Genomic DNA, 23,192 nt, shown 5'->3' with positions numbered 1-23,192 from the left:
TTTCATTTATTATGCAATTGTATATATATATATATATATATATATATATATATATATAAAGACATCTAACACTAGCTTGCTCTATTCTTTTTCTATTCTGTCTGTTTTCTTTTTATTTATTATATTATTTAAAAGCCCTTGCTATGTGTACTGTGTTAAGCTAACTGAGACTTGTTAAAGCACTTTTCTGCTCTTTTTGTTGTTTTTGATTGCTTCCACTGCCCTCATTTGTAAGTCGCTTTGGATAAAAGCGTCTGCTAAATGAAATGTAAATGTAAATGTAAATACAGCATGGTCACCGAATCAGACACAGGCAGCATTAAAGGTTGCTAAAATCTGTTACCCCTTTCTATTTTATATGCTAAGGCTGTAATGTTACCCAGATTCACTCTAATGATGTCTCTGCACATCTATTTGATACCCCAAAAAGCATTTTTGGTCTGCTGTGGACAGCTGAACACATACAGCAGGGTCCCCAAATCTGGCAAGCCAGCAACCAAAATAAAAAATCTCCCTCTATTTTACACACAGTAGTAACGTTACCCTAATTCACTCAGATGAAATCTAAATGTCATTTCTTTATTATTATTATAATCTTAAACCTTTTATTTATTTTTCTTACTCTTTTATATTCCAGAAAGCATCCTAGTTGTTGTTGTTTTCTGCCATTTTAATTTAGTGCAGTTGCTTTTCTATTTAAAGTGTGTTTCTAACGGTATACCAAGAATACACATTTTCAGTCTGACTAGAAGCGAAATTTAAATGATTGTATATCCACTAAAACAAACAAAACAATCAAAAACAGTGAATACATGTAATTGTTTTTCAGTCTCGTCTGTAACCTGCCCTAATAAAATGACCGAATGACCTAATTTTATGGTTTAAAGCACCTTGCTGGGCAGCAAGCGATCATTTCTAACCGCCCCCTTTTTAAAATCAAATACTGCTTTGTTTTTTCCTCCAACAGACACAGACTCCCAGAATCCCTTGCGCGCGGAATGGCGGGTCGTGGTATGAAGTGGTGAATTATCTTGCGCGTTCAGTCGTTTACCCGTTAACGTTACCGTCATGTCGTCGTTTGTGACAGAAGTGCTCGCCAGCTCAGGAAAGCTGGAGAAAGATGACCTCGCCTGCAAAATCTCCAAACTGTCACGGAAAGTGGAAGAAACGAAGGTAAACAGTGTAGTTGAGTTAGCTAGTTAGCAGCTGTCAAACCCCAATAAAACTGAGTTAACTTTACGGTAAACGATAATTCATGTTACATTTAATAATTTAAAAATGCCATTATTTAGTTTTTTGGCACATTGACTCTTGGTAATAATGTTAGCATAACGTTACATTGACCGACCGTTAACCAAAGTGCGGCTCACGCTCCTCTCGTGACATGAAGTCATTTAAGAATAGCAAACGTATAATAAGCTAAACTGGACAATAAAAACTTTGTTGATTCATGTTTTATTCGAGAATAGAGCGGTATTGATGTGACACTTTCTGGCTCACGTGTTATGCTGCTGATATCATTGCCAGTCTGAGCTCTTTAGAAAGATTAAGTTATTAGACTTATTTTACGAAACAGTATTGTGTTCTTTACAGTCTTGAGACCGTGTTAACACCGAGAGCTTTTTGTAATGTAATTAAATCTATCAAATGAAATGTTAATATTTGTTATCTGAATTGGATGAGTTTATCTTTGTATTCGTGAAAAAATATAATGCTGAACTCCATTTATATCAAAACCCTTTTTGTATTTAAGCTTGTATTTATTACTGTTTTATGTTTCTGTGTCAGTTTTAACCTCCTATATTTTTCTCCGTGCAGGAAGAGGTTACAGACATGATAAATAAAAAATATATTGAGTTTATGCCCAGTATGGAGGGAGCAGAAGAGCTTTTGGACCAGGTTGAATCAGTTTCCAAAGATATTGATTTATTAAAAAGCTGCATTGAGAATGAGGTACCTTTATTTTACTATTAATAAACAATTATGCGTTAGTTCCACACACACACAAAAAACAGTTTATGTAAACTAAGTGTATGCATTTCCAGGTTCAGCAGAACCTCCATGATGCCGTAACAGAGTATGCTAAGCTTAAACAGCAGCTAGAGAAAAACACTGCAGTAATAGACCTGCTCCAGCATCTCCAAGAGGTAATGCTACTGGGATTTTTGTATAGGCTTAGAAGATTTTCTAACCATAAAGCTAGACTTATGATTTAAAGCATGTGCATTCTTGTAATACAATTGATTGTGTAATAACAGTTTACAGTATTTTGCCTGTTTATTTAAGTTGGGGCACATGGTTTGTGTAATAGCAACATAATCTGATTATTCTGATATGCTCTTATAGTTTGACACGGCAATAGAGGAGTATCACAGGGCCTTGCAGGAAAAAAACTTTGTGGTTGCAGCCAAACAACATGGAAAGGTCAGTCACATTCAACATAAAATTCATTCATCATATTACCACCCTCTGAATTTAACAGGTTTATTAATTAATTGTATATTTAATGTTTTATATAAAACAATAAGGGCTTTTCCTCATCCTAAAATTGTATAAATTTATTGGCATATCATGTAATTAATTTGAATAGCATTTTGGTCGATTAACAGCCCTATGAATTACTATACAGTGTCTTAATCACATATTCCTACTTGCATTATACAGGCACGAGCTAGTGTCGATGCCCTGAAAGCCTGGAAAGACACAGAGTTGCCTTTAGTTCATGCCCTCAGCTCAGAGGTCACAATACAGAGAGAGAATCTTATCTACCACCTTGGGGAAGAGTGGCAGAAACTGGCAGTCTGGAAACTTCCTTCCACTAAAAGTAACTATATTTTACTTTAAAACTGGTATGAAATGAAAAGTCACCCTCTCTGTAATGCATTTTGTTGATCTTATTGTGAGCAATTTAGGTTACAATTTGTTTTTAATTTAATAATCAGTTTCACTCTGGTATGTCACAATACAGAAGAAAAGCTCTGTTGCTGGTGTCTTACTGGAAAAAATGTTATCTTTAAGAACATTTTGTCTCTGTTAGATGACCTAAATAGTTTAGATTTTTCCGTTTGTTTGTTTTCTCAGACGAGCTCACTAGTGTGAAGTCTTTCCTGAAGACAGCGCTTCATTTGAACAGAGGAGGTTCTAAGGGAGATGAATCTGTCCCACATGCCCTTCTCCCCAGCATTCTCCAAGCCCTCTCCATTCAAGGAGAGCTACATAAAAAAATTAAACTCTTTGGTAGGAATAAGTTTTGGCGTTACAGCCCATTTGTACCTCTAGATCGATTTGTTCACATTTTGGTCTGTAAGTTGACTGCTTGACTCTTTGTCAATCCTTTAGGGCAAGTGTTGTTTAAGTACATGCTGAAGCCTCTAATCATATACCCCTCGTTGGTGGTGGAAGTGAGCAGTCAGCCGGAACAGGGCGCTGTCTTGAGCCTGCAGTGTACAGAAACCAAAGCAGAGCATCCAGATCCCAGCCAGGCTTATACCAAAGTGCTCACCGTGCTTAAAACAATACATAAACACCTTTTTGGTACGTTTTTTTTTTTTTTTTTGTGACCAAAAAAAGTTTATTTTGTTCACCATAGACATTGTAGTCATGAGTTATAATTTCAATGTGTACAATGTACAATGTGTACAATGTGTTCACCGCTAGCGGTTGTTAGTGGTTAATTATTACTATTATATAACTTTATAATGTTACATATTTATATTTTTAATTAATACAATTATATAACTTTCAAAATGAAAATTGTCATCAATTACTTAAGCTCATGTCTTTCCAAACTAATTTTAACTAAGGCCTTATTAAAGGGTTAATTCACCCCAAAATGAAAATTCTGTCATTAATTATTCAATCATCTTTGGAACACAAATGAAGATATTTTTGATGCATCCCGTGAGCTCTCTGACCCTCCATAGACCACAAGGATATTACCAAGATCAAGGCAGAAACGTATCCAGGACATTGGTGAAAAAGTCCATGTGACATCAGGGGTTCAACCGTATTTTTTCTAAGCTTATTACGTTAATTACATTCTGGGGTACTCTCCAAAATGACGGGAAGATGATAACTTTAGGCGAAGAATTGCTGAATAAATTATGTTGTTATTGTTTTCTTTGTGCACAAAAAGTATTCTCGTCACTTCGTTAAATTACGGTTGAACCCCTGATGTCACGTGGACTATTTCACAGATGTCCTTGTTAAGTTTCTGTGCCTTGATGGGGTAATATCCTTGCTGTTTCTGGAGGGAGGGTCAGAGAGCTCTCAGATTTCATCAAAAATATCTTAATTTGTGTTCCGAAGATAAACAAAGGTCTTACAGGTTTGGAACGACATGAGGGTGTGTAACTAATGACAGAATTTTCATTTTTGGGTGAACTAACCCTTTAAAATATTCCATATGATTCAATCAGTTTAATCCAAGCTTTGGGAAGAGATATGGTTGCTTTATATAAAAAGAAAAAACAGATTTCATTTAGGATTTTATTCACATTTAAACATTACATAGACAAGTAACTTATGTTAAACAGCCCACAGCACTAGAACCAATCAGGTGTGTTCTAGCATGCACAATTGTCTGTGTTTATTTCATTCGGTGTATATGAACTAACTCTTAAGTGTTATGGTGCTATTTGCATGTCATTATTGATCAGGCATAAAATGCAAAACTCCGTTTTATACAAAATATAGTGGGGAGTCCCTAGTACTTCACTTTGTCTAACAAGTGGTCTTAAAAAAGGATCGAAGTAGGCTGAGTATGGTGTGTGTGTTTTTTTTTCTTCAGATGTGTCTATAGATGGAAAGAAAGTGTCTGAGATTTTAGGAGACCTGATATGGGAGGAGATGTCTGAATGCATAATTCGTGAATGCCTGGTTCATTCCATACCAGCTAACAGTAGTCAGCTAGCTGAGTATAGTGAGGTAAGACTGCAAGGATCTATCAGCATATGACAACTGTGCAGCATTCTTTGTAATACAATATTAAATTGTATTGTCAGGTCATTAAACAGACAGAAGGTTTCGAGAGCAGTCTGAAAGAAATGGGCTACCTCTCAGGGGACTCAACGGACCTCTTAAAATACGCCAGGAACATCAACTCTCACTTTGCAAGCAAAAAATGCCAAGATGTCATTGTGGCTGCACGGAAACTGATGACATCTGAGATGCACAACACAGTGAAAGTAAGACCTCTTTAAATTATCTAATGTAAATTAAGCTATTAAAGATTGTATTTAAAGGCTTCTATATGCTCTTCTCATCCAGATCACTCCGGAGTATAAGCTCTCTATCCCTAAACTACCAAGTCCCAGTGGAGGAGAGAAGGAGAGGAAGGAGTCTAATAAGAAAACTGCCCATTATGATCAGCAGAGCCTGGAAAACGAGAAGCAGCTGAGTCCCAACACTCTCTGCCTGCCTGTGTGTCGCATTAGTGAGTCAGTGCAGCAGCTCATGGAGCTTGCCATTCAGACTCTGTCTGAGGTGGTGGGAAGCTCCCCCCAGTGGTACGTAGCAGACATTACTGACACTATAATTAAAGGGATAGTTCACCCAAATAGCAAAATTGTCATTAATAACTTACTCTCATGTAATTCCAAACCCGTAAGACCTCCGTTTATCTTCGGAACACAGTTTAAGATATTTTAGATTTAGTCCGAGAGCTCTCTGTCCCTCCATTGAAGCTGTGTGCACGGTCTACTGTCCATGTCCAGAAAGGTAAGAAAAACATCATCAAAGTAGTCCATGTGACATCAGAGGGTCAGTTAGAATTTTTTGAAGCATCAAAAATAAATTATGGTCCAAAAAAAGCAAAAACTACAACTTTATTCAGCATTGTCTTTTCTTCCGTGTCTGTTGTGTGAGAGAGTTCAAAACAAAGCAGTTTGTGATTATCCAGTTCGCGAACAAATCATTCGATGTAACCCGATCTTTTTGAACCAGTTCACCAAATCGAACTGAATCATTTTATACGGTTTGCGTCTCCAATACGCATTAATCCACAAATGACTTAAGCTGTTAACTTTTTTAGTGTGGCTGACACTCCCTCTGAGTTCAAACAAACCAATATCCCGGAGTAATTCATGTAATCAAACAGTACACTGACTGAACTGCTGTGAAGAGAGAACTGAAGATGAACACCGAGCCAGATAATGACTCGTTCTTGAGTCAAGAACCGTTTCTGTCAGATGTGTCTGATTCGAGAACCGAGGAGCTGATGATACTGCGCATGTGTGATTCAGCGTGAAGCAGACCGACACACAGAGCATTTGAACCGAACTGATTCTTTTGATGATTGATTCTGAACTGATTCTGTGCTAGTGTTATGAGCGCAGGTAAACCGAAGGCTTGAATCAAGGGCAATCATCGCAAATGATGTCATTACGTCGAGCGCAAAAGAACCGGTGAACCGTTTTCTTCAATGGGTTTATTGAATCGAACTGTCCGAAAGAACTACTGGTGATCCGAAAACCGATGCAACCAGTTCTTGACTCGTGAACGAGTCAGTCTATTGTTCGTTATCTGGCTCGGCTCGGTTCATCTTCAGTTCTCTCTTCACAGCAGTTCAGTCAGTGTACTGTTTGATTACATGAATTAGTTTGTTTGAACTCAGAGGGAGTGTCAGCCACATTAAAAAAGTTAACAGCTTAAGTCATTTCTGGATTAATGCGTATTGGAGACGCGAACCGTTTAAAACTATTCAGTTCAATTTGGTGAACTGGTTAAAAAAGATCCAGTTTCATCGAATGATTCGTTCGCGAACTGGATATCACAAACTGCTTTGTTTTGAACTCGCTCACAACAGACACGGAAGAGAAGACAATGCTGAATAAAGTCGTAGTTTTTACTTTTTTTGGACCAAAATTTATTTTCGATGCTTCAAAAAATTCTAACTGACCCTCTGATGTCACATGGACTACTTTGATGATGTTTTTCTTACCTTTCTGGACATGGACAGTAGACCGTACACACAGTTTCAAAGCAGGGACTGAGAGCTCTCGGACTAAATCTAAAATATCTTAAACTGTGTTCCGAAGATAAATGGAGGTCTCACGGGTTTGGAACAACATGAGGGTGAATTATCAATGACATAATTTTGCTATTTAGGTGAACTATCCCTTTAAAGGGTTACTCCGCCCCAAAATGAAAATTTTGTCTTTAATCACTTACCTGTATGTCGTTCCAAACCCGTAAAAGCTTTACGATATATTTTACACATTACAATAAGGTAATGCCTTAAAATCTTGAAATCTTAGTCAATTTAAACATTTACTATTAAAATCAACAGTTGTGCTTGTTAACAGTTAATGCACATGAACTAACAGTGAACAACTGTATTCTCATTAACTAACATTAGGAAAGATGAATAAATACTGTAATGTATTGTTCATGTTAGTTAATAGGCTTCATTAACTAACACTAACTTACAGAATCTTATTGTGAAGTGTTACCTTAATATTAAACATCAATATTATTTTATATTATTAAATATCAGTATTTTTTACTCGGTTCCATGCAACAGAATCAGATAGAGCTTTTTTTTAACTTATTATTAAAATAATGTATAATCCTATAAAGCTATTATTATTAGTGAGCAGAGCGTCACGAGAGTAGCATCATTTTACCAGCGTTGCCATGTTACAGCACAGTAGAGCTATCGCAGACAGAAACAAATATACTACAAAGAAATATCCTGTCGGTGGGTTATTTGAGCAGATTTTGCTTTTCCAGTGAGTATGAGTGTTGCACATTCATAGAGTGGAATATTGAGTGGAGCAGTGATGAGGAGAGTGAATCCTGTGCGCTGAATACTGCTGGGTGGTGTGGCGCTATATCTCTTTTGGCCGAAAACCGACAATGCCATTTTCGGCCAATAATATTCGGTGGCCGAGAATTCGGTGCATCCCTAGCAGATACTGTATGTATTTATGTCCATGTGGAAGCTCTAATTGCTGAACTTCATGAATATGTGGTCTTTTTTTTTTTTTTTGCAGTGCAGTCCAGCTTTTCTACACAGTCAGAAACATTTTTCACCTATTCTATGATGTTGTGCCTACATATCACAAGTAAGCTGATGTATTTTTTTTTTTTAAATAGCCATATTCTTAGTATATTGTTTGTTTGTTTTTAATGTGATTCTTTTTTCATAACTTAGGGACAACTTCCTGAAGTTGCCTCACTTGGCTGCAATCCAACACAATAACTGCATGTTCATCGCTCACCACCTCTTAACCTTGGGTTTCCAGTTTAAACCTCACCTTCCTTTGAAAGACGGAGTGGCTTATTTTGTAGACTTGGTCCCAGGCTTCAGAAGACTAGGTGAGGGCACACTGACATTTTATGATACTATTCAAATTAGTCAGTAAGAAATTAATACTTTTATTCAGCATTACATTAACAATGCACAACAATTCAGTATAGTTCATTTCAAAATTAAATGAAACAAAACGGTATATTAGAATGATTTCTGAAGGATTGTCACAGGAATAAATTGCATTTGTCATTTTAAATTATAACAATATTTCACAATATTACTTGATCAAATAAATGCAGCCTTTGTGAGCATAAGAGACTCAAAAAAAATCTTACCAACCTCATCCTTTTGAACAGTAGTGTACATAGCAGTGTTCAAGATGAGATGCTTATTTTTTCTTTATTTTAAGGTGCTCGGTGCTTTGTGGCACAAATGAACGTTCAAAAAGCTGAGATGTTGGAGAGACTGTCCACTGCAAGGAACTTCTCCAACTTGGATGATGAAGACAATTACTCTGTAGCCAGCAAGGCTATCAGACAAGTATGATGAAACACCACAAATTCACTGTCCTTGAATCAACAGTAGAGGGTTTTGTGCCTAGAGTGCTCGTCACTAAAATTTTATTGCTATCGTTAACTTTAGGTAATTCATCAGCTGAGGAGGTTGGGAAAAGTTTGGCAAGATGTTTTGCCTGTGAACATATACTGCAAAGCCATTGGTACTCTCCTCAATACCGCAATTTCAGAGCTGATTAACAAAATTATGATGTTGGAGGTAAGGCAATACATAATGCTGTTGTTTTTGGGGACAACAATTAACTGTTTGGGGTATAAACCAAGTGCTCTCATTCCAGGACATCTCTAACGTGGATGGTGAGCGACTGCGAACACTATGTCAAACCATCATCGAGGAAGGGCCGCTGGTCTTCAATCCATTGCCGGATGAAAACAAGAACAAAAAATATCAAGAAGAGGTTCCAGTCTATGTTAAGAAATGGATGACCTTAAAAGAGATCTCCATGGTGCTAAATGCAAATCTACAGGAGATTGTGGACCGGTGATACACTTCATCTTTTATATATGGTTCATTTTATAGGATCTTGTCTGTAATTGCTTTATTATCGTTTCATTATTTATTTTTTTAGGATTATGTATAGTTCATAGATTTAATTGGAGCTCATGTTAAACATATTTTTCTTCTTATTTAGGTGGGCAGAGGGGAAAGGCCCTTTGGCAGTGGAGTTCTCCTGTAATGAGATGAAGAGCCTTATTCGAGCTCTGTTCAAGAACACAGAGAGACGAGCAGCAGCCCTCGCTAAAATCGTTAAATAAACAACCAAAATACCAATGCAAAATAACGCTACTTGAGGCTTTTCCTTACATGTATTGTATTCTATATTTTTCTATTTTGCTGAAAGATGCATTACAATAAATGCTTTTCTAAGCATGTGCCTGCTCTCTTATCAGTATATGAATTAACACTTGGAAAAAATACCTCAATAAAACGCAACAATTGCATAGTCTTGTTTTATGCTGATAAGTTTTTCAATTTACTTTGTGTTTATGTAAGATATAAAGTGGGGGGATTTAACGACACAAGGGAGTGTACGTTTTATTTATGGGCATATTAAACATTTAAAGGCTAAAAAATCCAGGGGGGCAGGGTTTCATATTTTTTTTGAAGCACCCCTGGGAGCCGCCATTGGCTAGCGGACCCCCACCTGTTGTTAGCATTCCATTGACTCCCATTCATTTTGACGTCTCTTTGACAGCGAATAACTTAACATCTGAGGCGTTTAAAGACTCCATTTGCCCATTCATTATTTCTAAAGAAACATAAAAATGTATAAAAGTCTCCATTACCTTGTATCTTACGTTATGGTCCCGTAGAAGCAGTTTTTGTAAAAAAAAAATAATAATAATAATAGGCTAACGATTGCGTCATAACCAGCGACTCTGTCGCACAGTAGAGAAATTACCGTATGGACAGGAGGAGAAGCTCGCAGACAATCTTTTACTGTCTATGAGGCAATCGGGGGGACGTGGAGGCATAAAGTCAAGGGAGATAATTAATCATAATACTTACCAAAATTTGTTCCTGTTCACGCTCGCCTTCTCTGGAAGATTCGGTGGGTGATTCAGATTTCTTTGGCACAGCGATTAGAAGATTTACAGGTTGCTCACGTGACATCTACGTCATCAAGCTCAGTTTGAGTCTGCGCAGTACGCCCGACCCCCAGGAAGTGCGTGCTTCTAATTGACTTCAATTGTCTCCGTTGAATCCAATGGGGTCGCTGTGTCCATTTCTTTTACTGTCTATGTAAAAAATGAAAAAGAGTCATACCTTAAAATAATTCACTTGAGTCGCAATGCATTAGCAATGTAAATGCGAAGTGATCCAGACAGATTTGAAAAGGAGGCGTGGATAGTTAAACTTTTACTTGGCGGCACTTTTACATCAGCGTTGGCTTGAGAATTTACGACACCGGCTTTGACAGCTTGAAGGTTGCCATGTATTTACAATTACACTCGCCCGCTCTCAGAATGATGCATATGTTCAATAAAATACTCTCCCATAAAACTGTGTAACCTCACGATTCTCAAAGCTTATGTGAAGAATGTCAGTGTTAATCACTTCGTATTTATCATAGTTATAATTTGCGACGAAACATTCTTTTTTTCATGAGAAAATTTAAAAGGAAGGTTGTGTGTATAATACAGAAAGTATCTGGCAACCCTGGCGCGTCAACAGAAGGACGAAGCGAAGGAGACTGTCGTAAAGTGGAATGTTTTTGAGTGAGGAGGTCATTGGAAAGTGAGGTTGTGTGGTACGCTGTGGGGGGAATATCAGATATTCTGATACCAGAGTGGCTTTACTCAAATTCAGCGTAGTTTTACAGGGGTCATCACGTTCAAAATGTTGCGTTTAGCGCTGCGAGTGCGTCCATCTCCCAGATTCACCCGGCCCAGTGTCCTGACGGGCCCTGCTGCTGCTGCTGCTAGTCCACGATCCGGACCGCTGTCATGCCATCATCTCAAGCGATACCACTCCAGCGTCCCGGCCCGGCCCCGGATCTTGTGTGACGGTCGGCGTGTGTTCAACAGCATCCTCTTTAACAGATCATGGGTCTGGAGAAGCCAGACGGCTAGTTTCAGTCAAAGCATGCGAGTGTACAGTCTGCCGCCACATCAGAAAGTAAGCTAAGGGCTAACTCAAGTTATTATGTGCTTCCACCCCCGTTTGACTTGATTTTTTCAAAAGGAGATCGATGTCAGTTACTGTTGATTTTCATTGCATCCTTTTCTGCATTATGACTGCCTCAGTGTGCCATTTGTCATCTCTTTTTGTGCTCCGCTGAATAAACTAAGGCACAGATTTGGAAAACATGAGGGAGAATACAATTATTTCAAAATGTTTTAGGTGAACCGAATCCTGGAATACGCATCAGTGCGTTTCTTCTGTTGGTGTCACCTTCAAGATGTTATTTATATATATATGTATGTCATAAATTCTGTGAGCTGTCAGAGGTTCGTGTTTACATGCTATCTCACGAGACGCCAGAACAGTCTCATATGATTTAATAATATTCTAAATATTGAGTCTTAGTAGATGTCTTCATATATTTCCATGCTTAGAAAATAATTAAATTATAAAATAAATGCTCATCTCTATAATGATTATACATTAATACTCTGCTCTAAACCATTTCATTAGTTTGAAATAGCTGTTTGTGAGTCCAGTCACCATAAAATAAATAAAAATCCTTATTCATAAAAACAAAACAAAAAAACAGGCACAAGTCATGGAAATTAATCATTTGGAAGTTGTGGGATTCCTGAATATCATGATCTTTCATCACAGTAAACAACAACAGAACTGTTGAACTACAATTTCAATGCAGATCATTTACATAACAAAAAGTATGGAATAGTTATGATTTGTAATTATCCAAAAAGAAGTTTCTTATGCTCACAAAAGCTGCATTTATTCAGTCAAAAAATGCATTAAAAATGTAATATTGTACAAAAATGTAACCATTTAAAATGTTTTCTATTTTAATGTATTTTAAAATGTTATTTATTTCAGTGACAGTAAAGCTGAATTTTCAACAGCCATTACTTCAGTCTTCAGTGTTACATGATCAACCTGATCAGAAGTCATTGTAATTAAATTAAAATTAAATTAAATTAAATTTATGCATTTAGCAGACGCTTTTATCCAAGGCGACTTACAGTGCATTCAGGCTATCAATTTTTACCTATCATGTGTTCCCGGGGAATCGAACCCACAACCTTGCGCTTGATCTACCAACTGAGCTACAGGAACACAATTACTCCAAACTTCTGACTGTTAATTTATTACTTTCTATGAGTAGAATTTATATTCATTCATGCAAAATGCTCACAACTTTCTGTTAATTTAACCTAATTCATTTTATTACAGGTGGAACTACCCGCGTTGTCCCCAACTATGCAGACGGGCACTATTGCACGCTGGGAGAAGAAAGAAGGAGACAAAATTAACGAGGGAGATTTGATTGCTGAGGTGAAGCACATTCAGTTTTACCAACAAAACAAAGCCACAGACTCCTATAAATATTCAGCTTTTAAAATTACACTTAATAGTTTAATAGTGATGACAAGAATAAATAATAATTGCAGCTGTTGAATTTTGTAATATTAATGTACATCTGACTGAGAATGAATGAGGCAACGACATGGAGCATGGCACCTTGGAGCATCTGTCAACCAATCAGAATCAAATGCTCAACAGCCCCATGGCATAATTCTGAATTCTAGCTATTCTGTTTTGATTTGGTCAGGTTGAAACAGACAAGGCTACGGTTGGATTTGAAATGCTGGAGGAGTGCTACCTTGCCAAGATCTTGGTCCCTCAGGGTACAAGAGATGTGCCCATTGGGGCTGTCATTTGTATTACAGTTGACAAGTAAGCATCATTTTTACCTGCACTGCCAAGATCTACTGTTTGCTGTATACATATTGCATAATGTCCTTAATAATGTAAAATGATAGTTAAAAGTATTCATACTTGAGAGGAAACTTTCCTATCAATTTTGTGGTACCACAGAGAAATGGTGCATCATAATAAAGGGCTTAATTGATTCTGTGTCTTGATCTTGGCTTTTTATGAAAGTATGAAGTTGTATGTTTGATATCTGTGTGTGTGTGTGTGTTAAATAGAATGTATGTTTGAGATTTTCTCACCTTATATACATCATCTATCCCTTTGACCTTTAGTCCTGACCTCATCCCTGCATTTAAAGACCTTACATTGGATAAAATCGCTAGCTCCGCCCCTGCACCTGCAGCTGCCCCTCCCCCTCCAGCAGCGCCTGCTGCTGCTCCTGCTTCACCACAAGTTCCTGGAAGCTCCCACCCACCTCACATGAAGGTATGAGATGTGGACCAAATATGAAAATGACTTTAAAATTTTGGGATATTGGCCGGTTTAAGCATATGCAAGCATGTTTTAATCCTGCTGTTATTGACTTTCTGTCTTGCTTTCATTAGGTTCTTCTCCCAGCTCTCTCCCCCACTATGACTGTGGGCACCGTGCAGCGCTGGGAGAAGAAAGTGGGTGAGAAACTCGGTGAGGGAGACCTGCTGGCTGAAATCGAGACCGATAAGGCAACAATCGGTAAATTGTCAATTATTTTGCCCTTAGATAACAGTTTCTCTTATGGAAATGGTGATATTTTTATAGGTTTATGGCTAGACTGTAATCACATATTTAGGTTTGGCAGATTTTGTCATTGATGATCGGTCGCACTCAACATTATTTATACACTATCGTTCAAAAGTTTGGGTTCTTTAAATTTTTTTTTATGTTTTTAAAGAAGTCTCACCAAGGCAGCAATAATTTTATCAGAAATACAACAAAAAAACTGTAATACTCTGAAATATTATTACAGTTAAAAATGTTATTTATTCCTGTGATCAAAGCTGAATTTTCAGCATCTTTACTCCAGATTTTCCAGTGGCAAAAAAAGGGTATTATGTGTTATGTCTTAAGTCAACGAACGTATTCACTTGTTACAAAAACTGATCTGGCTTTATTAAAATGTGTGTATAATCGCATTCAATATATAAAGTCTAATAAAGTTGTTCAGATGAACAAAGCACAAGGTTTTCTTGCCCAATTAGCATTTTATTTGTTTGGTCAGAGAGTTTGTATATTTTATATTCACATTCATAAATCAGGGATTAAACGTGGAGTTCTGTATGCTAAATATCAAAACAAGAGTATGTGCACAGTACCTGTAACTGCGCTTTGCATTTTGCGAGATTGAAATGCTAAATGGCAGAATAACCCGGTTTACTCTCATTTATTTCGTTCACGAACAAGATAATGTACCAGTTCATTTCATTCACGAACGACATGTATCCGTTCATTGAACTCGTTCACGAACGACATGTGTATTAGTTCAGTCATTTCATTCACGAACGAGATTTACTAAATCATTCAGCTCGTTCACGAACGACATGGGTATCAGATCAGTCATTTCATTCACGAACGATATAAGATCTCTAGATCCCGTTCAGACTCATGAAACTGTTCATTGAAGGGCGTATTCGTTCACTACATTCAACAAATCACATGCCCCATCACATGTCATACTCGAAAGCTATTGGCTCGAGGTTGAGTAACTCTTTGACAGGATGAAACTGTTCACCGAGCTGCGCATGCGCTGCTAATAGCGCCGCGCTGCTGTGGAGGGAGGAACTTCAGTGAACGAGAAATATGAGTCAGTGGATTGCGTGAACGAGAACGATTCGTTCACCTAAAAGATTTGTTCAAAAAGAACGATTTGTTCACGAACGATACATCACTATCACTCACACACAGAACACTGAGAAGAGAACAGCGCTCTCTCTCTCTCTCTCTCTCTCTCTCTCTCTCTCTGTCTCTCCCTCAGTCACTCTGGTTCGTGGGTCTTTTCCGTTAACGTTTAGGTGTTCTTCAGCTTCAGGTTTGTTTTTTACTTTGGTTTGTAGTACTTCTTAACCAGTAGAGTTTTGGTAAACGTGGGGTTTGTTTAGACATGGCGCTTGGTAGAATGCGACTCGCGTTGCGTCTCTGCCTGTCGGAGATTTTTTTTTCTTTTTTAAAGGGTCATGAAACCCCCCATTTCAGCACAGGTTAGTTCTCACCACGGTTTTAAAAAATGCTAAAAAAGTGGGCGTGGTGTGCAGCGGACCGGGGGAGGGGGAAGAAAGAGGGGAGACAGACAGCACACAAAGCTTTGCGTTCAGAAAGTTTCATTTCGCTCCCATCGAGCTAAAAGCACAAATAAATGCACAGCCATTTGCACTCTGCATCGAAAACATGTTACACATTCAGTCATTTAGCAGACGCTTTTATTCAAAGCGACTCACAAATGAGACATATATATTATTCTGTGGCGTTTATAAGCCTTCTGACAGGTTGTGTCACAGAGCTATAAAAACGGTTACACTCACCAAGTGAATGAATCGCATTTGTGCCGACCTCTTATTACAAAGAAAAAACAAACACTCTTCTGCAATCCATGAATGTTTCTCTGTTAATGTGTGCGTTAATGAGTTAATGAGAAAGACTGTTAATGAGTCTTTCATAGCAAATCAACACATGCTGTTGTGAATAATTAAGCGAAGCGTCTTCTCATAGGATAAACACACAATCTCATGAATAATTGAATAGACACCGATGCGTCATCAATGTACTATAGTCCATAGCCACGTCAAAAATCGTGACGTCAACACAATGTAGATTCTAAATCCGGAAGTTGAAAATAGAGCAAAAAAGCTTAAAATTAACCACTTTTCTCCAACAGTTAAAATTAGTGGATGCTAATATTGTCTTCTATGATGTGCAACACAAACACCTCTGCTAAAATCTTAGAATAAGTAGTCTGGGGTTTCATGACCCTTTAAACATCAGCTGGCTCTAACCAGTTTTTTGACTTCACGCACTGAGTAACACTTATTTCTTGCTGTATTTCATAAAAAATAAATAAAGGTAGTTGTGGTATATAAAACTATATTACAAATTAATTAGCTACACACACACACAGTCTCTTTCTCCTTCTCTCTGCCGGTCATCTGAGTTTTTTTTTTTTTTTAAACCGTCTGCTGGCTCTAACCAGTTTTTTGACTTCACGCACTGTGACACTTTCTTGCTCTATTTCATAAAAAAATAAAGGTATTTGTGGTATAAATAATATTACAAATTAACACACACACACACACATACCTGGTGTGGAAATAAAAAAATCACACTGATTATAAAAAAATGTAAAGTTAAAAAAAGAACGTTATGTTGAGATGAAAACCCTTGTTCATTACATTTAACTTCATAATTGCAACCGCATGTGTTGTATTCATTGTTGCAAAACTTGTTCTGTATATAGTTCGTTTGTTATCGTGATCAAAACCATTGATCTGAAGCTCAATGCTGATGCTGTCATGTAAATAGTTTTCTAATCAGCAATAAATATAACAATTTCTGATCAACCCCTATCAACAGACCCCTTAAAAGTTTGTAAACATTCCAACGTCTCCGGGTGGGCGGGGCTTAGCTGGAGGCAAAAAGAGGCGCGGACGCAATGTTGACAAGCGTAAGCTTGCACGTTTTAGGAGGGATTTATTAAACATGGATGCAGAAGAAGGTTCGGAACTGTCCAAATATGTACAATCCCTGACTCTGCAGGACCGTGACAGCTTTTTTTTTTTTTATTAACTCTCACGGATGTAAGCAGGCTACCTGACCCGTATGCCATACGGCCATATGAATTACTTTTGGGTGGTATGGAGAATTTTGTCGAGGCTTATTTTACAATGTAACCTATCGCTGGGCTAACTATGATTAGCAATGTGTATTATTTTAAGAGACCATTCAAAGGATGGCACACACATCTATCGCTGTATGTTTGTTTAACATTTAAACTTGCTAACGTTAGTGCACTGAAGGTTGGCGACTTTCACCTATAAAACAGAAACTTGCTGATTTACTAGATAAAACCAACACACTATTTCATATGCAAACTTTTAGCGCACCTGCAATGAGTTCTGCCTTATGTTTTGCCTCCAGCTAGAGCAGTGATGTCACAGTGACGTAGGCAATTAAGGGGTCTATTGCATGCTTAAAATAACATACCGGTTAAAGCCCCGCCCATTTTAAGTCATCCAGACCCACTTCCGGGTTAAATCCCGCCCACTTTCGGGTTAGGCCCCGCCCCGTCTGAGTACAGATACAGATAATTCATATGGTTAACAGATACAGATAATGCTGTACTCGCTCATCCCTAATAAATACATTAAATATTTATACACAATCAAAAATATATGCATAAACCAGATTTAAAGAAATTTAGTGTTCACAACATCATGTAAAGTAATTTCTTCCTTTGATTTTCAGGTTTTGAGGTACAGGAGGAGGGTTACCTGGCTAAGATATTGATTGCTGAGGGCACCAGAGACGTTCCCCTTGGCACTCCTCTCTGTATCATTGTGGAAAAGGAAACCGATATTAGCGCATTTGCAGACTATGTAGAGACAGGGGTGGCTACAAGCCCACCTCCAGCTCCCACACCGGTAGAAAGCTCAGACTTTTCTACAAGACCTCTATTGTTTATGTAATTACTGCTAAGGTTAATCATGCACACTTAATGCTATTATTATTTTAAAAATTAGGAAATTTTTAACATCAGTAGACATTAGCAGAAATCATTTATTGTTCATTTTGAGGTGCAGCAGCACTTTGAGTGACACAAGCAACGATCATGCTGAGCCTGTTTTGTGGGGTTGGCTGTACAACAAATATTTTGTATGATGAGATATTAAGATATTTATTTTATTTAAAAATTATTATATAGCTATGTACTAACTGATTGGTTATAGTTAGCATCTGCACTTACTGCTAATCAACAGTTACAACAAACATAATGTGTTCTAATGTGTTTTATAACCCAGAATTTTGACATTTAACCTAACAAAAAATAAATAATTTTAGTACGTGGTTTACATATGTCTTTAAACTGTACTTCATTGCTCAGGTGGCCACCCCGCCGCCAGCTCCAGCAGCTCCCACCCCAGCACCTGCCACAGCTCCAGCCGCCCCTGCTGCTCCTAGGAAGGGTAGGGTGTTTGCCAGTCCTCTAGCCAAGAAACTGGCAGCCGAGAAGGGAATTGATATCGCCCAAGTCACAGGTAGGGGCAGATTGACTTTAATTCTGTCAGTTATGGGTGATTTATATGTGACACTGACAGAAATGGGAATGTGCTACTGCCGTGTCCATAGGAACTGGACCAGACGGCAGAGTCACCAGGAAAGATATCGACACTTTCGTTCCACCTAAGCCAACTCCTGTAAGTCAGATTTTGATGCAACTAGATCCACACTTTGTTTTTACTAGGGCTGTCAGTTTAACATGTTAATTAATTAGTTATGAAAAATAACACAATTAAAATATTTGAATACAGTTAAGCACTGGCCCCGCTCCTAGACCTGTACTCCTCTTACATTTCATACAGTTGACTGTTGACAAATATGATGCTGGGCAACAACTCCATAAATCAGTTATGCTCTGAAATTCAAGATATTGGGGCAAAAAATGCCCCTGTATGAGTCTGTGTCTCGTATTTATATCACATGATAAGTGATATCACATGACCAGTAAGAGCAATATCACACGAGTGTTGCAACTGTGATATAATACAAGTTAATATTGTGTAATATTTTAAAAACTATATTGTTTTTGCTCAATTTTGCCAACAAAAATATTACCTATAAATAATAAATAAATAATAAATAAGGCCTTTGAGAAAGTCTATGTATCATAATGCTGCACAAACGTCCGAATAATTCCCACCATTGCAAAGTTTTTAAATTCTCTCACCAGTTATTATCATCTATCCAAAACTAATACTATAAAATAAAAGGTTAATTCAGATATAGTAAAAAAAATAAAATAAAAAAAAACTTATTTTAGGCTAATTCAAAATATTTATAAAAGTGAAATAGTATATATGTAATACTAAAATAACACTCCATCTCACCCCAGGAATGTTCTTTTATTAAATATATGTTGCCAAATTTATTTAAATTCACATTTTTAGTAGGTTTTTTTTATATATAAAATATGTTTTAATATAATAATTAGAATTTCCTCCAAATCAGTTTAGAAAATGCAAGTAATACAGATTCCTGTAATACAGCAAACTCATTTGGAGCAAAAAATGCATAAACTGTATATTGTATTTTTTATTGTAGTAAAAATGGAGTGTAAAAGTCATTATTTTTCATTCTTCTTTTCTTTTCATATTTTATGCTCATTCTTTTACATGCTGCCAGACACCATCTGCTGCACCCACACCCACACCCAGCCCTCCAGCCGCCCCTGCTTTTGCTGCTGTACCTACAGGAACCTTCACTGACATCCCCATCAGCAACATCCGCAGAGTGAGTCCACTGACCACAGAAACCACTTTATATTCTCTATGCATACGTGAAGACTTTTGTTACCCATAATGTTCTGTTTCCTGCCTGTCTCCTACTGTCATGCTATCTAGGTGATTGCCCAGAGGTTAATGCAGTCGAAGCAGACTATTCCTCACTATTATTTGTCTATCGATGTCAACATGGACCAAGTTGTTGAACTCAGGAAAGAACTCAATGCTGTGAGTGAAATCATTTCACATGACCGTGACGTGATAGTGAACTCCACATTATAGTATTCCTAATTTAGAATGTACCTTTTCCTCCTGATCAGGAGCTGAAAGCGGATAACCTCAAACTCTCGGTCAATGACTTCATCATCAAGGCCTCGGCTCTGGCCTGTTTAAAAGTGCCAGAGGCCAACTCCTCCTGGATGGACACAGTCATCAGACAGTGAGTGGACTCCCACAATGCAAATCAGCTCTTAACCATTAGATGGCAATTATCAATAAATTTAATTTTTTTTTTCTCTCCGCACAGAAATCACGTGGTGGATGTTAGTGTGGCAGTCAGTACACCTGTGGGTCTAATAACTCCCATTGTATTTAATGCTCATATTAAGGGTCTTGCGACTATCAGCAAAGACGTAGCCACATTAGCTGCTAAAGCACGAGAGGGAAAACTACAACCGCACGAATTCCAGGTGAGTATTTTAGGTGGTTAGTTAAGATATAATTCTTTTTAAGAAATAATTATTTAATGATGTGTTGTTTTGTAACAACCTGTGTCTTTCTTAAAATTTGAATGTTTTAATAATATGATAAAAAAAAAATATTTTTACTGAAAAGTATAAATATTTAATAAATCTAAATATATCTTATGTATACTTATGTAATTACTTTGTGTGTGTGTGTGTGTGTGTGTGTGTATATATATATATATATATATATATATATACAGTATATATTCTACAAGTATTTACATGTATTTACATCTAATTATTTATATTACCTTTAAATATATTTAATATATAAACATAACATTTTATATATATATATATATATATATATACGTGTGTGTGTATTTATAGACATAAGAGTTTTGGTTTACATAATATTTATTGTGCATATTTATGTGTGTGTATGTATATATATATATATATATATATATAGTATATATGTATATATATACAGTATATATTTTAAAATAGTTTTTTTACTGCTTAATATATCTGTACAAACCATGATTAAAAAAAATTCCCAGAATTCTTTGATGAATATGAAGTTTAAAAGAACAGCATTTAATTAAAATATAATTTTTGTAAAATAATAAATGTCTTTACTGTCACTTTTGATATTTTTTTTTTCTGACAACAAACTAATATTATAAACTGTATATGTGTATATAGCTAAAATAATATAAAATGTATTGTGTATATAAAATGCATTATTTGTTTTGTTTTTTTAAAGCAAACATTCTTGGTTTTCCTAGGGTGGTACCTTCACTATTTCCAATCTGGGCATGTATGGGATCAAGCATTTTTCTGCTATCATTAACCCTCCTCAAGCCTGCATTCTGGCTGTGGGTGGCTCAGAAAAGAGACTGCTGCCTGCAGACAACGAAAAAGGGTGAGCAAGGGAAATAGAGAGACATTAATTTGCCATCAGCCCTACTAATATACATGGTGCTTCTAAAACAGTTCCTCCAGTCAGTGCATGTGTTTTCTGTGTGTCTCGTAGGTTTGATGTGGCAAGCATGATGTCTGTGACTCTGAGCTGTGATCACCGGGTGGTAGATGGCGCTGTTGGCGCACAGTGGCTGGCTGAGTTCCGCAAGTTCCTGGAGAAACCGTTCACCATGCTCCTGTGAGCAGGAAGTTTAAAGGCTCCTGGCCCTCCCCAAAATAATAGTGGACTTTAAGATTTGGAAAGGTCTCTCTCATTGGTTATATGCTTTCCCTGGGAATTATAACAGCTGGTTCTCTCTCTCTTTATTTTTCTTATCACTCACATACTCCCTTTCATATACTGTATTTTCAACAGTGCTTCCTAAATCCTGAAGTAACCTCTCAACCCAAAGTCGTAAGTAATTGTTAAGGTTGTTTTCTGTAGTTTCAGAAGATAATGCTGGATAATGCAAGGGTTTTCATCTTCCTTCAGGATATTGTTACAAGCACTGTAAGTCTGTGTTTGCCATTAGATCAAAGAACAATGTCTCATGGTCTGTACCTGAAAGCTTTGACTTGTTTCCATGTATCATGACACATTCATTGGCACAATATGAGTATCCTTTCTGTACAAGAAAAACCGTGATGAGATCTGAAGATGTGCGTGCCAAATATTGTCTCAATACAATTGAAATTTATCGATGACCCATTATTCAGTGCATAGGTTTATTTTCTGTGTAACTGCATAGTAGTCATAAATTACATATGTGGCGTATTCATGATGGCTGTTCCACTGAGATTGTGTGAAGATGCTTCACAGCGTCTTGGTATGTGGGCAGAGTTTTATAAAGGCAATTTAATTTATTACATCTCTCGCTCCAGACAAAGCACGTTAGTGCCTTTGCTCCTGTTTATAGCACCTTGGTATTTCTTTTTAAATGGTGGTTATATTTTCAAGTCATTCTTTAATGAATAACGCACAATTCATGGGGTGAACTGCTGTTATGAATATGGAGAAACAAAAGAAAGGTTTTCAATATGAGTGAATATACATGTTTGTATCTTGTAGTGAAAAAAATGGCTTATTCAAGCGGTTTCGAAATGCAGTCAGTGCAATTAGGACAAACTGAGATTATTTTTCTTTTTTTCTTGAGGGAAAAAATATGACTAATATATCAATATTTAAAATGACAAAAAAAACATGAGAGGGAATAAACAAAATAGACATTCAAATAAGATATGTTGCACATTGATATGTTTCTAAAAAGTTTACTTGTGTAATCTTACTGATCTACCATGTCATGCAAAGTATCATTTACATTTCAGTACATTTCTATAAGGGAGAATCACTTAATGTGAATATAATATATATATAAAAAAGAAAGTGTAGCCGTCTTATGTTCTGACGTTCTTCTCCACTTTTATCTTAGATAGATATGCATACAGATAAATAATAAAATATTAGAAATATTTTTTGTTGTAATATCAAAACCGTGTTTTATTGTCTTAAGTCATGGACATTTAAACGTTTCCTTCACATGTTAGGTTCTGATAACAATAGTAATCAAAATGGTTATAAATGCGTAGCATACACTGATCTATATATGACTGTTTTATGACTATATTATAGATCAGTGGTAGCATATTACATCACAAACTTGACATACAATGCCATCTGGCGAGTTTAGAATTGAGTACGTTAGAAATCTTTGAAACAGTTCACTTGCATTTTAAACTTTATGTTATTACCATCCACTAATCTGAATATATTGTTCATACAGACAAAAAAAGTTTTAAAATCACTGTAACATTAAAAAGTTACGGTTGACTACGCAC

General features: G+C 36.8%; 2 protein-coding genes across 3 annotated transcripts; both read left to right on the top strand.

Annotated features, from left to right (window-relative positions):
- The first annotated feature begins 963 nt into the window (after positions 1-963).
- Positions 964-9,716, top strand: LOC132117220 (centromere/kinetochore protein zw10 homolog). Its single transcript, XM_059526354.1, has 16 exons — positions 964-1,173; positions 1,819-1,953; positions 2,046-2,147; positions 2,347-2,424; positions 2,665-2,824; positions 3,082-3,237; positions 3,340-3,534; positions 4,790-4,926; positions 5,004-5,186; positions 5,269-5,507; positions 7,995-8,066; positions 8,156-8,319; positions 8,664-8,794; positions 8,897-9,028; positions 9,108-9,310; positions 9,462-9,716. The coding sequence occupies exons 1-16, from the start codon at positions 1,069-1,071 to the stop codon at positions 9,583-9,585; spliced, it is 2,316 nt and encodes a 771-aa protein (XP_059382337.1). The 5' UTR covers positions 964-1,068; the 3' UTR covers positions 9,586-9,716.
- Positions 9,717-10,974: 1,258 nt separating this feature from the next.
- LOC132117214 (dihydrolipoyllysine-residue acetyltransferase component of pyruvate dehydrogenase complex, mitochondrial-like) lies at positions 10,975-22,068 on the top strand. Of its 2 annotated transcripts, XM_059526345.1 has the most exons (15): positions 10,975-11,081; positions 11,154-11,449; positions 12,698-12,799; positions 13,077-13,201; positions 13,513-13,666; positions 13,786-13,912; positions 17,672-17,847; positions 18,309-18,462; positions 18,554-18,621; positions 19,607-19,714; positions 19,825-19,932; positions 20,025-20,143; positions 20,231-20,393; positions 21,182-21,318; positions 21,430-22,068. In XM_059526345.1, exons 2-15 carry the CDS (start codon positions 11,171-11,173, stop codon positions 21,557-21,559), a joined length of 1,950 nt encoding a protein of 649 aa, XP_059382328.1. In that variant the 5' UTR covers positions 10,975-11,081; positions 11,154-11,170; the 3' UTR covers positions 21,560-22,068. The 2 variants fall into 2 exon arrangements, with proteins under 2 accessions (XP_059382328.1, XP_059382327.1); XM_059526344.1 differs by having other exon boundaries at positions 11,012-11,449.
- Positions 22,069-23,192: the final 1,124 nt, after the last annotated feature.

This window comes from Carassius carassius, chromosome 36 (assembly GCF_963082965.1).
Source record: "Carassius carassius chromosome 36, fCarCar2.1, whole genome shotgun sequence".
Taxonomy (NCBI): domain Eukaryota; kingdom Metazoa; phylum Chordata; class Actinopteri; order Cypriniformes; family Cyprinidae; genus Carassius; species Carassius carassius.
The sequence above is the reverse complement of the archived record's forward strand: the minus strand, read 5'-3'. Positions and strand labels throughout refer to the sequence as shown.